The sequence below is a fragment of the Myotis yumanensis genome, unplaced genomic scaffold (assembly GCF_028538775.1).
Source record: "Myotis yumanensis isolate MYYU_CA2020_CCGP unplaced genomic scaffold, mMyoYum1.0.hap1 SCAF_18, whole genome shotgun sequence".
Classification (NCBI taxonomy): Eukaryota; Metazoa; Chordata; class Mammalia; order Chiroptera; family Vespertilionidae; genus Myotis; species Myotis yumanensis.
The window spans coordinates 25146449-25162049 of record NW_027223769.1 but is presented as its reverse complement, the minus strand read 5'-3'; the positions used below and the strand labels follow the sequence as shown (position 1 = coordinate 25162049).

Sequence of the window (15601 nt, the reverse complement as noted above, 5' to 3'; positions counted from 1 at the left end):
AGACTGTGACATCTCTCCTAGAATTTAAGTCAAAGTTTAGAAAAGTCTCCAGAGCAGAAAACCACAGTGCTTTCTCTCTTGGTAGCCACACCACCTCATTTACTTATGCCTACAGTGTGCGTTGGTGACAGAACTGAAGGAGACATTGATTTTGAGAGACTGGCCCTTTTGAAGTTGCTCAGAGAGAAGCAGCTTGAGGAAACCGTAGACTGCCCGTGGCCTTGATCAAACCCTCACCCAGCACGCTCATGGAGAACTTGTACAATAGTTTGCCTGCCTGCAGAACTATATAAAGACTTAGGTGCCACATCATTTTTTAAAAATATATTTTTATTGTTTTCAGAGAGGAGGGTAGAGGGATAGAGAGGTAGAAACATCAATGATGTGAGAGAATCATTGATCGGCTGCCTCCTGTATGTCCCACACTGGGGATGGAGCTTGCATCTCAGGCATGTGCCCTGATCGGGAGTCAAACCATGACCTACTGTTTCATAGGTCGACGCTCAACCACTGAGCCATGCTGGCTGGGCAGTGCCACATCTTGATGGGGACTGATATTTTAATGTCTGAGGTCAAACTACGAGGGGGCCTGTCAACCTAGTTAGGTCTTAGGAGCAGTCCCCACATCACCCAGGGAAACACAGTGGGATTGTAAGTGGGTGTTAATAGAATCGGTTGTAAGAATGGCATGGCTTTCTCTTTAAAGAAGGAACTAGTGAGCTGCAGGTGGCTAATGTCCACTTCTAGACAGATCTGATCTAAGATGAATTCAGGTTGTCTGGGGTAGAAATTTTTATACCAGTAGATGCAGCATTTCATATTGTGGCAGGGCTGTTTTGTTACTGGTGAGGAAGAGAAATGAGTGAGCGGTTTCATTTCTTAAAACACTTTACAAGAACTCCTTAGCTTGAGCTCACAAAGGAAGCTTTAGAATTCCAGAGCAGTGTGAGAGTTTGAAAAAAAAAAAGGTAATGAAAGTTCCCCTCTCCATGCCGGGGGAAAGAATAGTGGATTTTGAAACCAGAATTGTCACCTCTGCAACCTCGTCACAATTCATCTCGCGCTCAGCACTGAAAGAGGAGGATGGACTCTTTGGTCCTATGAGGAAGGGAAAGCTGCACTGGGTTACACTGGGTTTGCCTTTCAGCTCCGAGCGAGGAGATGAGTTGGGTGGTGTCAGCCTCGGTGCCCATTCATTCACACTGCCAAGCAACTGCACAACTGACAGTCGTTCTAAAGGGGGGGAGGGTGCAGGCAGATTGAGGGCATTTATAAGGTAGTGTCATGGTCCCGTAAAAGCAAGTGTTGTTTCAGGTCAGGCAGACTAACAAAAAGGCGGGTGGGTATTTGGAAGAGTACCTGTATCTCAGTTTGCTTCTATTAGAAAAGAAGTAGGTAGTGGCTCTTTCCTCACTATGTGCTCTGGCCCTGACCCAATGCCTACAGGTCAGGGATAGAAACAGGGAAGATGAGCAGATGACTAACAAGCATCTAAAGTGCCACTTACCGAATGCCTCCACCTGCCCCATCTTTAGGGTGCACTTGAAGAGCTAATATATAGAGGGATAACCAGTAAGCAAAAATGAGAAAATGATAGAGAATAAGGAACCTTCTGGGGGTAGGGAACTTCAGTCCCCGAAATATTAAAGATTCCGATTGTGGGAGTGTTGAGGCAGGGGCCCCACACACTGTGAGGTCTAAACCCTGAGACAAGGTTCCACAGAATCAGGTCTGCGGGGGGCAGGAGATGGGAAGTGGGCCATGGGGGACCCTGTCTAGAATGTTACAGCACCTAGTTAATCGGCAGCCAGTCCATCACATTAAATATCCAGCCGTCATGTATTACCTTTCAAGTGAAAATGAATAACTCCCATTAAGAGCAAAATGGGTTTGAAGTCGATTCGAGACAGATTAAAGTACTGTTATGAATGTGTGTGTGGGGAGGAGGAAAGGTCTGTGTGTAATATGCTTGTCCTTGTACTTTTTAAATAATAGATGTCCTCCAAACTTATGTAGACCAGGTTACCAAGATACTGGGGTTAAAGGTCACAAGATGTGCATTCAGGGAAGAGTATCAACTTCCTGGAATATTTCCTGCATTTAGCAATTTTTTTTTTCAAAATTATCTTGTGGCCTTATGATTTTAATGAATAAAATTGATTTATAAAATTTTTTATTAAAGCACATGTCTGTAATGACAGCATCTTGGTATCCATGTCCAAAAAGAATCTCAAAGCTGAGCAGTGTTTCCACATGCCGGGTACCTAGGCTGGGGGAGACAGAGGCCATCAAATTAGGCTTTCCAAACCAGTGACTTCAGTGCTGAGTCAAATTATTTTCCAACGGAGGGCAGTGGGGATGCATTTTCTCACTACCATCTTCAGGATATTTTTTCCTTGTTACTTTTAGCAAAATTATAAAAAAATGGAGTTCTGCATCCAAAACTAGCGAGAGAGCCAACCTCAGCTCCAGGCCAGGTTTCATAACGACAGATCCAGCCATGTCTTGTGACTACACTGGAGGAGCCCTGCTTTCTCCTGGTTAAACTCTGAGCCGCCTGTCTTCTCATTCAGTCTTCCCGACCCCTTTCCACACTTCAGAGAACTCGTTCCATCAGCACTTCCATTCCCGCTGTTTGCTGCGGAAGCCTCACGTGACTCTCCTTGTTAATTAGTGTTGTGGTCTTTGGGTGGAGTGGGGTTCGCAGGACATGGTCTGGACAAACTGATAGGTAGTCCCCTCTTACCACTCACTCTGAATTACTTTTGTGACTGGAGCACTGGCTAGATTGGAAGTTAGATTCACCCCTTGCCTCATTCCACTCTTCAGTTACTTCTTCCCCGGAAGCAAGTTGCTAAATTCAGACTAGATTTCCCATCCCCCAGCACCCCACATACAGGGCAGGGCAAAAGTAGGTTTACAGTTGTGAGTATGCGTAACACAGAGCTTATTCTTCCATTATTATTAATTAACTAGAGGCGGTAGGGTCCCTCAGCATGACCTGCAGGGATCGAGCCAAAACCGGCACTCCGACATCCCCTGAGGGGTCCGGCCGGGAGTGCGAGAGGGCACAGGCCAGGCCAAGGGACCCCACTGGTGCACAAATCCATGCACTGGGCCTCTAGTATGCCTATAAGATCTTTGGTTAATCTCTTCCTTTCCTCCCCCCTACCCCCTTTCCTCTGAGATTCATTAGTCTGTTCCAAGTTTCCATGCCTGTGATTTCCGCTCCTGCATTGAGAACCTGCCCCCTGGTGGTCAGTGCGTGTCATAGCTACCAGCCAGTCTGCTGGTCACTTAGGCTTTTATATAGAGAGATTATGTATTACTTCCCATACAGACACCTGTAAGCCTACTTTTGCCTGCCCTGCACTGTGTGCAGACGTCCATGTGAATGTTCCTCAGGTCACACCAATCGTGTCCTTCGTGATGTGCTGTGATTCCAGGAGCTGGGACAGTAAAGTTGGGGCATGTAGTTTATTACCTTTGTGAAACAGTGTCTGGTACTCAAGTTGATGAGTGGTTTTGGTGAAGCAGTTGGTGAGATTCTTGCACCCACCCTGTGCCCACAAGCGAGCAGATTGTGTCTTGATTGGAGGAGGTCAGAATAGACTGAATGAATTGAGCTTTATCCAACTCAGCCTTGTCATCCATTTCTTTACCATTTTTCCTTAGTGTTCAGCTGTTAAAGTAGTAACAGAAAATTCATGGGGCGGGGGGAAGAAACACTTGCTTCTTTTCCAACGTGCTTGATAAGTCAGTCTGGATGCTCATCCTGCTTGGATTTGGGTGTTTCAAGAAAATCCTGTGCTATAAATGAATGTTGATTTTCACCCAACACAAAGCCTCCAGGAGCTGGCCTAGTCTGGCTGCTGTATTGCATCTTCTGCTTTTTCTTCCAGCATCGTCCAGCCAAGCAGAAAAGGAGCTGACAGACTCTCCTGTAACCTCCAAGCGCATCTCCTTCCCAGGTAGCTCGGAGTCTCCTCTCTCTTCGAAGCGACCAAAAACATCAGAGGAGACCAAAGCGGAGCAGGTGAGGCGAGAAGGGGCTCTGCTGGTGGGGGTAGTGCTTCAGACACAGGTGGAAAGGAACTCTCGGGTGGGCGGGCTTGGGGCTGACTTGGTTGCCGGTGGGAACTGAAGACTCAGCCAGAGGGATGGGTGTGTTCCCCACAGATGTACCAGTGTCCCTACTGCAAGTACAGCAACGCAGACGTCAACCGGCTCCGGGTACATGCCATGACACAGCACTCAGTGCAGCCCATGCTTCGCTGCCCCCTGTGCCAGGACATGCTCAACAATAAGATCCACCTCCAGCTGCACCTCACCCACCTCCACAGCGTGGCACCCGACTGCGTGGAGAAGCTCATTATGACGGTAAGACAGCCAGGAGCAGGATCCTGTGGCTCTCCTTTTCCCAGGGGTCAAAGGTGATGCAATAGCATGGACAAGATACTGTGTTGATGGATGAGAAAGTCAGTGTAGAGTTGGAAATGTCAAACATGATCCTAGCCCTGGCCAGTTTTGCTAAGTGGTTAGAGCATCAGCCAGTGGACCGAAGAGTTGCAGGTTCGATTCCTGGTCAAGGGCATGTACCTCGGTTGCAGGTTCCCCAGCCCTGGTAGGGGCGGGTGTGAGAGGCAACCAATTGATGTGTGTCTCTCTCATGTCGATGTTTCTTTCTCTCTCTCTCTACCCCTTCCGCCCTCCCCCCTCCACTCTCTCTAGAAATCAATGGGAAAAATACCCTCTAGTGAAGAAAAAATAATTTTTTTAATGGTCTATTTCTGTGACTTTGTGCTACACTGTCTGCATTAGATTTGGCTTGACTGTGGCCCAAAGAGCTGAATACATATGTGTTTCTCAACCTTCCCTTTTCATCATCCTCTCCCTGAGGGATGCAGAGGGAGGCCTAGAGCAGTTAATCATTTATGTGAAGAAATTGTTATTCAGATTCTCCAAACCTTTATTGAGCAGGTCATGGTCTATGTTGCTCTTATATTCATTACTAGAGGCCCGGTGTGGGGTCCCTTGGCCTAGCCTGCAGGGATTAGGCCAAAACCAGCTCTACAACATCCCCAAGGGGTCCTGGATTGCGAGAGGGCGGTTCTCAGGTGACACACCCTGGAATCGGGCTCCCTCCTCTCTGGTTCCAGGTGCTCACCTGAGAACTGCAGCTGCCAAGTCACGGCAGCTCCTGCCGTTGAGCGTCTGCCCTCTGGTGGTCAGTGAGCGTCATAGCTACCTGTTGGAGCATCTGCCCCCCTGGTGGTCATTAAGCATCATATCAAATGGTCGCTTAGGCTTTTATATATATAGATGCTCATTGCATCTTCACAAAAGAGTCTGACACATTTACTTTAACAGCTGAGGAAACGGAGGCTCAGAGGAGTTAACTGACTTGCTGTCCCTTGTAAGTGGAAGAGTTGAGAGTTGAACTCGAATTTTCCGACTCTAGGAGGGTAGCCCCTGAAACATGGGCAATTCTCAAGTGGACACTTTTATTCTCAAAGCAGGAAAACGGTCAGCTGGATAGACCATGTTGATTCATGCATGAGGGCTTGGCATTTTGAACATGATGTTGCTACGCCTGCAGGTTTTGAAAACATGGCTTTAAGTGGCCTCTATAAACACAGCCCAAAAGGTTAGTATAAAGATTTAAATCTAATTCTGATGTGAAGACTTTTCAAAGTACTACATGTGACATGAATGTCTTACTTTCTATCTGTGTTGGGACTGCTGAGAAAGCCCTTTCCTGATCACTAGAGGAAAAACCATGGAGGAGAATCAGTCCCACCTCTAACTTATTTCTGCAGTGGAGTAATGGGAAATAGTTTGCCTTTTCATATGAAGATTCCCAGAGAGGTAGTCTGTTCAGAATTCCATCATGTAAAGTGCAAGTCGCAGATATGTAACCTCTAGGCCTTTCCCATTCCATTTGGTTATGCAAGATTAACGAATAATGTTGAAAGTGATGTAACTATCATTGGTGATGCATAGAGGACGTTAGCAGCCAATGGGAAACTCTAAGGTGACCTAGCATGTATTTCATTTCAGAGTTCTTTCAAGTAGAAATTCACTCGCCGTGGGTATTGTCAAATAGAACAGTGAACGTTGTCGAAAGTTTCTCTGTAAGTGAAAACCTCTCTCTGGATGGTGGGTCTCTGTAGGTATAACAGGTTTCCTTGGCATTCTTACCAGCCTTGCAGATAACTCCACAAGGGATTTTCTCAGGCCTCATTACATTTGCCACTGATGGCCCGGAACCGTGAGAGCCCAAAGGAACAGAGAGATATGTGGGGAGGAAAGCATTTTCTTTTTTCTAAAATATTTTTATTGATTTCAAAAAGGAAGGGAGAAGGAGAGAGGGATAGAAACATCAATGAGAATCACTGATCGGCTGCCTCCTCCACGCCTCACACTGGGGACCAAGCCCACAACCTGGGCATGTGCCCTGACTGGGAATCAAACTATGACCTCCTGTTTCATAGGTCGACACTTAACCACTGAGCCATGCTGGGCAGGTGAGAGGGAAGCATTTTCAATACTTAATTAAATTTTCCTTTTGCTCAGGTGGTTATTTTTTCTGTTTAATATAAATCTGGTCTAAGGTTTGTGGGTCTATAGTAATCTGTATGACAGTAAGTTTCTTTTATATGTAGCTAAGGAATAGAATGTAAATTATTTTTCAAACATCCATTGTTTTTTTGTCATCTACACTAATAAAAGAGAAACATGGTAATTGGCATACGACCACTACCCTTCCCATTGGCTAATCAGCGTATCCTTATGCAAATTAACTGTCAGCCAAGATGGCAGCCGGCAGCCAGGCAGCTGGAAGTGAACATGAGGCTTGCTCCCGTGACTGCAGACTCCAACGTTCCCCGTTCCCCGCCTGACTTGCAGGCCTCTGAGCTGGCAGTTTGAAACATTCTAACAAATATAGCTGGCTGGAATCTCAGAGCTGAAGTTATACATTGTTTCGATTATAGAACGGTAAACAAACCAGCAGCGGAAGCCTCAGAGCTAGAGCCAGAGCTAAAGCAGGCCCAGAAGAAAAAAAAAAAAGAAAAAAAGAAGTGGTTGGGAGCTTCAGTCAGCCTGAAAGCAGCCCTCAGCCCCTCACCCAGACTGGCCAGGCACCCCAGTGGGGACCCCCCACCCTGAAGGGTGTGTGACCAGCTGCAAACAGCCATCATCCCCTCATCCAGGCTGGCCAGGCACCCCAGTGGGGACCCCCACCCTGATCCAGGACACCCTTCAGGGCAAACCAGCCTGCCCCCACCCGTGCACCAGGCCTCTATCCTATATAGTAAAAGGGTAATATGCCTCCCAGCACCGGGATCAGCGGAGCCAAGAGGTCTCCTGGCACCAGATCAGCATGACAGGGTGCAGCGCCCAAACCCCCTGATCGCCCTGCGGCTCTGTGTGTGATAGGGTGTGGCATCCCAACCCCCTGATCGCCCCTGCTCTGTGTGTGACAGGGGGTGGCGCCCCAACCCCCCCCCCCCCCCACGGCCCTGCTCTGTCTGTGACGGGGTAGAGCCATAACCTCCCCATCGGTCCTGCCCTGAGTGTGACAGTGGTGGCGCCCCAACCCCCTGATCCACCCTGCTCTGTGTGTGACAGGGGGTGGTGCCCTAACTCCCCTATCGGCCCTACTCTGTGCGTGACGGGGGAGCTCCCCAACCCCCAGATGGGCCCTGCTCTGTGCATGAGAAGGGGGAGCTCCGCAACCCCTTGATGGGCCCTGCTCTGTGCGTGACGGGCGGGGGAGGGGGGGTAGTGCCCCAACCCCCTGATTGGCCCTGCTCTGTGAGTGACAGGGGGCAGCGCCCCAACCCCCTGATTGGCCCTGCTCTGTGCATCACAGGGGGTGGCGCCGCAACCTCCCCATTGACCCTGCCTTGAGTGTGATAGGGGGCGGTGCCCCAACCCCCCAATCAGCCCTACCCTGAGCATGACTGAGGGTGGCATCACAACCTCCCAATCCACCCTGCTCTGTGCATGACGGGGCGGCGCCCCAACTCCCCAATCAGCCCTGCTCTGAGCCCGACCAGGGGCTGCACCTAGGGATTGGGCCTGCCCTCTGCCACCCAGGAGCGGGCCTAAGCCAGCAGGTCGTTATCTCCCGAGGGGTCCCAGACTGCGAGAGGGCACAGGCCGGGCTGAGGGACCCCCCCTCCCCCCTGAGTGCACAAATTTTTGTGCACCGGGCCTCTAGTATTTTTATAATAGCAATAGTAAGGTACATTTCAGGTAGCAAGTCTGGTGGTCATTATGAATCTTCTTAATTTAACAACAGTCACCAAGGGCAGGATGTGACTGTTGTGTTTGCCTGGGTACCAACCCCTAAGATATTTCTGGGTATTACCCACTAGCTGGCACCTTCTCAAGCAGTGATTCTCAGTCTTTCCGGAGACTGGTGAAAACAATTCAGTAGCCTTACTGGGTTACTCTATCCATACTAAAGTTTGACAACCACTATTAAAACCTCCGTCAAGTATTATGCTTATACACAATTGTCTGTACAATGTCGGGAAGCATAGGGATGCCCTAAAACTCATCCATGGAACCAAGTTAATAAATACTGTTCTGGAAGAATCTCTGACAACATAATTATGTAGGAGAAACATGGTCCCTAGAGGGGCTGCACTTGGCACCTTGCACAGAAATCCCTGTGCACCTCATCTTCCCACAGCAGGTGATGGAGATGTTTTCTAGACATTTCTGAAAAGTGTGCAAATTGTGGGAAATGTGCTGATTATAGGATGTTGATTTGCTGGGAACAAGAAAAAGTGAATGGATTCAGAAGTAAAGTTGAAAGTTGTGAGAAAGGTAATCATACAAGGGTTTTCCTCTGTGCTTGGAAGTATAAGGATGGCTTAAAGGTTCTCTTTGCATGAGAAGATAGAGTCATTGCATGGCTGTCAGTACTGAATTGGTTTTTCAAGTTACGAGGCTGGTTTTATATGAAGTGTTTCCACCTTGGTCCTTTAGCTCAGTAGGAAAATATGAGCAGCCAGGGCTGGAGGGGAATTTGTGGCCGGACCTCACGGGGAACTCAGACTCCAGCTTGGGGACTGGATCTTGGTCTCTGCCCTGATGAATCAAAGCAGATACCACTCTCCTTCCTCTGGAAAGTTTGGTGTTAAAATGGAATTTTCATTTGTTAAAACGAAATGATTATAATGAACTTGTGGTTAAAATCCTGCCCCTGGAGGGTATTTTACTGTCATTTCATGAGAAAACTGGCCATGGGGAAGTATTGGTGAGGCTTCCTGACCGTATATCTCTATGTTCCTGGCCAAGTGGAGGAGGGAGTCTGAAAACAGCATGATGAGAAATGCCCCTCAAATCAGAGCTCCATTTTTTTTAACCATAACATCCTCCAAGGGGAGAAAGTCGTGTCTGCTTTGTCCCTGAGTGGTTGCGATGAATGGCAGGAAGAGGAGTGAATCTTCCTTCTTGCCAAGTGGCTTGACTAAGTTAGCCGCCTTTGGCTGCTGAGTAGGAAAAGCTGGCAAAATTCACTAAATAGACAGTTCTTGGCAGACATGGGGTGTGTCCAGGGTATCGAAAGCTATAAATTCTGGTAAATATTTTTTGCTGTCTGGGTCCAAGGTCTCAGGATATGGTTTGAATTGGGTTTTAGTCCCTCTAAAAGTAAATTCCACCCTGATAAATGGAAATAGATTACTTTCTACACAATGTCTTTCCGTTCAGTTGTAAATGGAGAGTGTTTTGAGGAGGCTTCATTTAATAATACCTTATCAGACAGCTTTCAGGAACCTGCAGTGTCTAATATGTCTGTTGCTATGGTAACAGCTGCTTGCTTATGCTCTGCATCTCATATCTGTGTCTTCCATGGGTCCCCTTCCTTTTACTGATGAAGGGGCTTGAAAAATATTCTCCATTGGGAACAACTGCAGCTCTGGCCCTGCGCTATGGAAACTGCACCCACGGCACTCCATTCTGCTCGGCCCATTGGAAACCGAGCTCCAAAGGGTATCATTAGACATGTCACATGAAAGAAAAATCTATAAAGCTTAAAAGGCAATGAGACAAGTGCCCCTCCAGACCTGACTGAGCAGCCCGCCCCCAAACTCCGTACCACAGACCTGGCACCCACTTACAGAAAACTCGGATTTCAAACCCATGTGGGGACTTGGAGCTACTGGACTGTGTTCTCACTTCCCCACTGACTTGGGGAAGGATTATTGAGGACGTGGGGGGGCATGTTTTTGGCCAGAAAAGAGAATGGGAAAGACCACCTACCACGCATTTCAATACTCTTAAATTATTCTAATTGATCACTATCGCTCTACTAAGTGACAGGCCACACCACTGGGATCCTGGAACATTAATGTCAGGAAATTGTCTTTGTTCCTTGATCACTTAACAAAATACAACCTCGCGGTGGACATGGGGGTTGGCCCCCGAGCATCCCAGGAACACCTTTTTCGCTAACCCTTTATCTTCTCTCTCTTTGCTGGTTTTTAATTCACTATTTTTTTGTACATGCATAGGTTTCCCTTCACTGCCTGCAGCTCTCTTTCTCTCTTGTGGGAGCAATAGTTTTTCTCCTGTGATTTTTTTTTTCCAGTCAGTATCTATGTTTCTCTGGGCTTGTTGTATGCCTGTGCTTTTGTGAATCTCTGGGATAGGCTGGTCTACCCCCCCTCCCACCCCCGCACTGGGGCTATTGGGTGGCCACTGCCCTGGGGCTGTCGCACCCGCCTGGGTACCAGCTTTCTTACTTTGTCTCCATCTCAGAGGAAAGTAATGAAAATAATCGGGCTTCATTAATTCCAAGCCCTGTGAGATGATAGCCATTTGGAGCCTGTTTGCCAATTAGATGGTCTAAATTAGAAGTGACCTTGGTATACTGCCACTGCTTGCCTCTCTCAGTCTAATGAAGCTCTTCTCCAATTCATTCTCCTTCTTGGCTCTCTTTTCCCTCTCTCTCTCTCTCTCTCTCTCAATCTCTCTCTCCCCTCCCATTCACCTCCATTTTCAGTCTTTGTCATTCTTAGTTTTTAAGATCTGGTTCATGGCCATGTTTGAGTCTGTCCCACATGAAAACTAACGTGGCCCTGCAGTTTTTCCTCATAGGTTTTATGTTTTTTAAAAAGGGAAAGACAACCACATACAAGACATTTTAGAAAGGAAACAAGTCAGAGAGAGAAACCCCCTCTAGACTCCGTGGTCAGTGCCAGCCTGGAACATTGGGAAGGTAGTGAGGGAAGGAAAAAACCTCTGAAGTTGTGCTGCCAAGAGGTGCCCTGGTTTGCTGGCTGCATTAGTGCAGAGACCAGCTGGCAGGCCCCATAGGCCCTCGAGGTGCAGGAGAGGAGTGAGCAACCGGCCTCTCCCTGGAGCAGTCGGCTTGAGCTGCACCACTAGCTGGAATGCTCAGCTTTGGAAGCAGGTGGGTTTTAACTTCATGCTTGAATGTTTCTAATAGAATCAGTACCTCATTCATAGAGACTGGCCAGGTCTGTGCCAGGAAGGCCTGGGTCCAAGCCCGCCCCCCCCCCCCCCCCCCCCCCCCCCCCCCCCCGTCTGAGGTTCTTCTATTGATTTTCACTGACAAGTGAAGAATCTGAGGCTTCTTCGGGAGTCTAGGATTTGGCAAGTCTATACTTTCACTTGGAAAAGTGAGCCTTTCAGAAAGAAGCCCCACTTAGGCGAGCAGTGCTAAGGCAGGAGGGATGAGTGTCTCAGAGAAACCAGGTTCAACACTTTCTCTAAGAAAATAGATCTGCTTTCCAACATGTGGAACTTGTTGGTTGCACTGATCTAACCTCACACAATGGCTTTGAGAGGTGAATTTGCATGAACAGTTCTATAAGAACTTAGCAAAGTAGACCGCATGGCTGCTCAGGGTGTTGTATTTGGCTGCTCCACATCCGTGACCTGGAGAAAGCAAGAAGGGTGGAGGGCTCCTTATAATTCCAGCTGCTTCTATCAAGAATGAAGAAACACTGGTGACCTCTTCCTAATGTCATAGTGGGGACCAGACCCACATCTAACCCTCTGGGTTTTATAAGGGTGTCCTTGGGGCTTTAGGGTCCACTGAGCTCATAGAAATTTGAAAGGCATTAAATCATAATAATAATGGTGAACTGAAGAGAACTAGGTATTTATGAACCCATGTCACCTCTCCTTGTATTTAAGAGCAGTTAACTTGAGTTCATGGATTTCCCTCTAAGGAGCCTGTGATTTCCTGAAATTATCTGCACTAGTCTGTGTGTGAAAGTGTTTTTCTAGGAGTCTACAAGTTTCATCAAATTCTCTAAAAGGTTAATTATTCTGGATTGTGAGCTACTTGGGCACAGGGACCTTGTCATGCTCTCTCACAAGCAGGTGGCACAGGGACCCTGTGCAGTGTTTAGTGAACGGTGGTCAGATTGAAAAGATGAGCAGAGTCACATGAGGCCCTTCCTTTTCAACAACTAAGCTGCTTTGGCATTGCTTAAGCTTGGAGACTGTCAGTGTGGAACTCTTCTGTTGCTATTGTTAGATATGGGAATTGCTTAAGCTTGAAGAATTTCAGCATCAGAGCAAACTCCACATTTCTGGTTATACATGAGACCTGTTTACTGGTCAGGAAGATTAGAGCCGCTGTTTGTTTTTGAACTTTCAGCACCTGAGCTCAGCTTTTATACTACATTCCCATCAACTCTACATACTCTGGAAGGAATGTAGTGGACTTGGCTCAAAAGAGTGGGAGGAACACATGTGGTATCTGGGCCTTCAAACCTGTAAGTCTTGCCCCATGTGTGTTTAGGTAACTACTTTTATCTACCTGTATCTTTAGGGGTATTAGAATAATTTCAGTTCACCTCTTCTAATAGGTTAATAAGATCACCATGGAACTGCCTTTAGATGGCCAAGGCCAATCTTGAGTGACCCAAATTCTGAGGAAATAATGTGTCCAATCAATTGAATTTTCATACCAGAAAAACTCTGTTTTACTTTTGGTTAAAAGTCTGTTTTAATAGTCTCAGGTACCCTCTATACATTAATGGGTAGAATATGGGGACATACTTGAACACGTTTATCAGTATACAGATTATTAGAAAAATCAATCTATGTGGATGGTAGTGTCACTGTAAAAAGTGTAGGTGTTTGGACTTATTGGTACTGGTATCTGGCCAAACCTAAAACGTTTTGTTTGGCTTTGAGTCCGGAGTAGGAGAGAGGGCAGAGGGAGACAGGGAAGAGGGAGAAAGTGTATGTGCATGTGTGCATGCATGTGCAGTGGAGCTGGTGGTGGGATTCAGTTAGTGGAAGGCGAGGTTTGGGCATCTTTGGGATGGCTTTGGTTATATTGTAGCCAGGTTTTGTTGTCTCAGAAACCTACACTCCGCAATGCTCCTCTAAAGGGAAGGTCTTTACGGAAGAACTGTGCTCAGCAGTTAAATGATTGCCTTTCCAACTGACTTTCAGCTCTCCATCGGATACTGTGGCTTGGATAGTCTGAACCTTGCACACAGTTTAAAAAACAGGGGGGCGGGCGGGGTGTTCCAAGGCAAGTTTTGAAGGAACTGTGCCTTTGGCCAACTCTCCTTTCCTTAGAACTCCTCAGAAAGCTGTTGGCAGGAGTAATTTATGGCTTTACGCAAAAGCATGCAAACTTTTGAGTGGAAAGCTCTGGGAGCTGGTAGGAGAGGGAGGAATGGACACAAGCATGGGAGGGGCCATTAGTGTCTGAGAGCTGACACGGGGCCCTCCATCACCTGTGCAGCAAGGAGGCTTCTCTTCTCAACCTCTCTGTTCAGACACAGGCGCAGAGAGGCCTTACCCGGACTTCTAGATCCTTAGGATTCCCTTTAGGGCTACTCCTTTTTGCCTCCTGAGAATTTCTTGCTCGTTAACATTTTATATACCCAGGCTTTTTTTCTTCTGAGGGAGATGCTATAGATGAGAAGATGCAGGTAGATAAAAGTAATTACTTAAACACATATGGGGCAAGACTTACAGGTTTGGAGGCCCAGATTAAGATGCAGAGGAGCATGTGAGGTTGATGATTATATTTCGGGGAGAGTTAATTGATGGAAGGTGAAGGCAGACAAAGAACCGCTGCTTACTGCCTTCTTGAATCCCAATCAGGAATTATGATTAAAGTCGCAGCGAGACAACAGAGGGCTGATGAATTGGTGTCTTTTTTTTCTTTTTTGCCGTCATTCACACTTGATTGACTTCAACCTTTCAAGTGCAAAAGTCTCTCTTTTCCATTATTATTCATAGCCATCTGAGTTTTTCTAATTAAAGTGTATGAAAACAATTACTGATCCGTCGTACTGAGTCTGTTAGAGGGGATGTCTGCCTTACTGTAATGCGTATAAAAAGCCCCCAGTTTTCTATAATGATGTGCAGCTGAGGTGTTAGATAATTTTATTCTTTTTTACTCTGTAGGGCTTTTTTTTAATTTCTCATGACTCATTTTTCATAATTCCAAAAGATCCCAGGAAAGGACTGATCCTGCCGCTACAACTGAGAAAGGAGGTGGGGGGGTCTTTTTTCCTTTCCCTTTCTCCGCCCTCTAGCCCCCAACCTTGTGCTCCCCCTCAGCTGAGGACTATAAATTAATCGGTGACCTTTCACTTCTTGGTCTCCTGCTGGACTCCCTAACCACACTGGTCAGAAATGCTTTGGAATGAGTTTGGCGATCTCTGCTCCACTCCTAATGATTCATCAACAGCTAGCCTTAACCAGCTGCCACGAGTTTTGTGTGGAGGTGGAGGTGCAGGTGCCTGTGAGAGCAGGGATTCTGTCACATGTGCACCTGCTATGCACCTGCTCTTGGAAACACGGTTTCTCAGAACCCCTCTCCATAGTGCCTGTTGCTTAATTTTGCACCTGTTAGCATCTGGGGTTGCTGAAATTATTCTAACACCCATAAATGTGTTGGGGTGTTACCTTTCTGGTGTTAATGTGAACAGTTGTCTGGGTTTCCTCTGACAGTTGAGCCCATCACTGATGATTCTAGTAACATGTCAGTAGCTATTTTGAGCAAGGCCAAGATCTTCAAATGATTAGAAATAGGAATTTACTTAAAATATTTCATTTTGAACAGTAATCTAGTGGTTCCAATAATTGCAACAGCAAGTGAAGATATTATCATGGTATTTGTGTTGCTGATGGGAAAATAATGCTTCCAAATGGGCTAGGTGCCGTGTAGAAAGGTTAGTGGTGACTGTAGTTTCGGTAACCTTGAGGTTAGATCATTTCTTTCGCTGTCATCAAACAGGAAACAATTTCTGATTCATTTGGGAATATCATCACCAACTATATTCCCACCCTATAGCAGGCAAAGGGACATTGTTTCTTTTTAAACAAAGAACCTTTTATCCTTACTTTGGATATTGAGGGCTGTTTATCACATTAATGTGGGGCAAATGATAAGTTGTTTGGACAAGCTTCTGGCCAGATGGCAGGGAAGCCTAGAGAAATGTCTGAAGATCTGACCTAAAATTGCAGCTCTTTTAATCCAGGCTAATTCTGGAATTGCTCTATTGCAGTGGTTCTCAACCTTCTGGCCCTTTAAATACAGTTCCTCATGTTGTGACCCAACCATAAAATTATTTTC

At 46.7% G+C, this 15601-nt stretch overlaps 1 protein-coding gene across 4 annotated transcripts in view; it reads left to right on the top strand.

Moving 5' to 3' along the window:
* The window catches only part of ZFHX3 (zinc finger homeobox 3), a 253984-nt gene that overhangs the window by 220520 nt on the left and 17863 nt on the right, over positions 1 to 15601 (top strand). For all 4 annotated transcript variants that reach the window (XR_011468919.1, XR_011468920.1, XM_070398745.1 and 1 more), the window contains exons 6-7: positions 3903 to 4036; positions 4180 to 4380. Coding sequence is in view for 2 of the 4 variants with exons in the window: in XM_070398745.1 (XP_070254846.1) it covers positions 3903 to 4036; positions 4180 to 4380 (335 nt within the window). In the remaining 2 variants the exon portion in view is untranslated. The remainder of the gene's footprint in view (positions 1 to 3902; positions 4037 to 4179; positions 4381 to 15601) is intronic.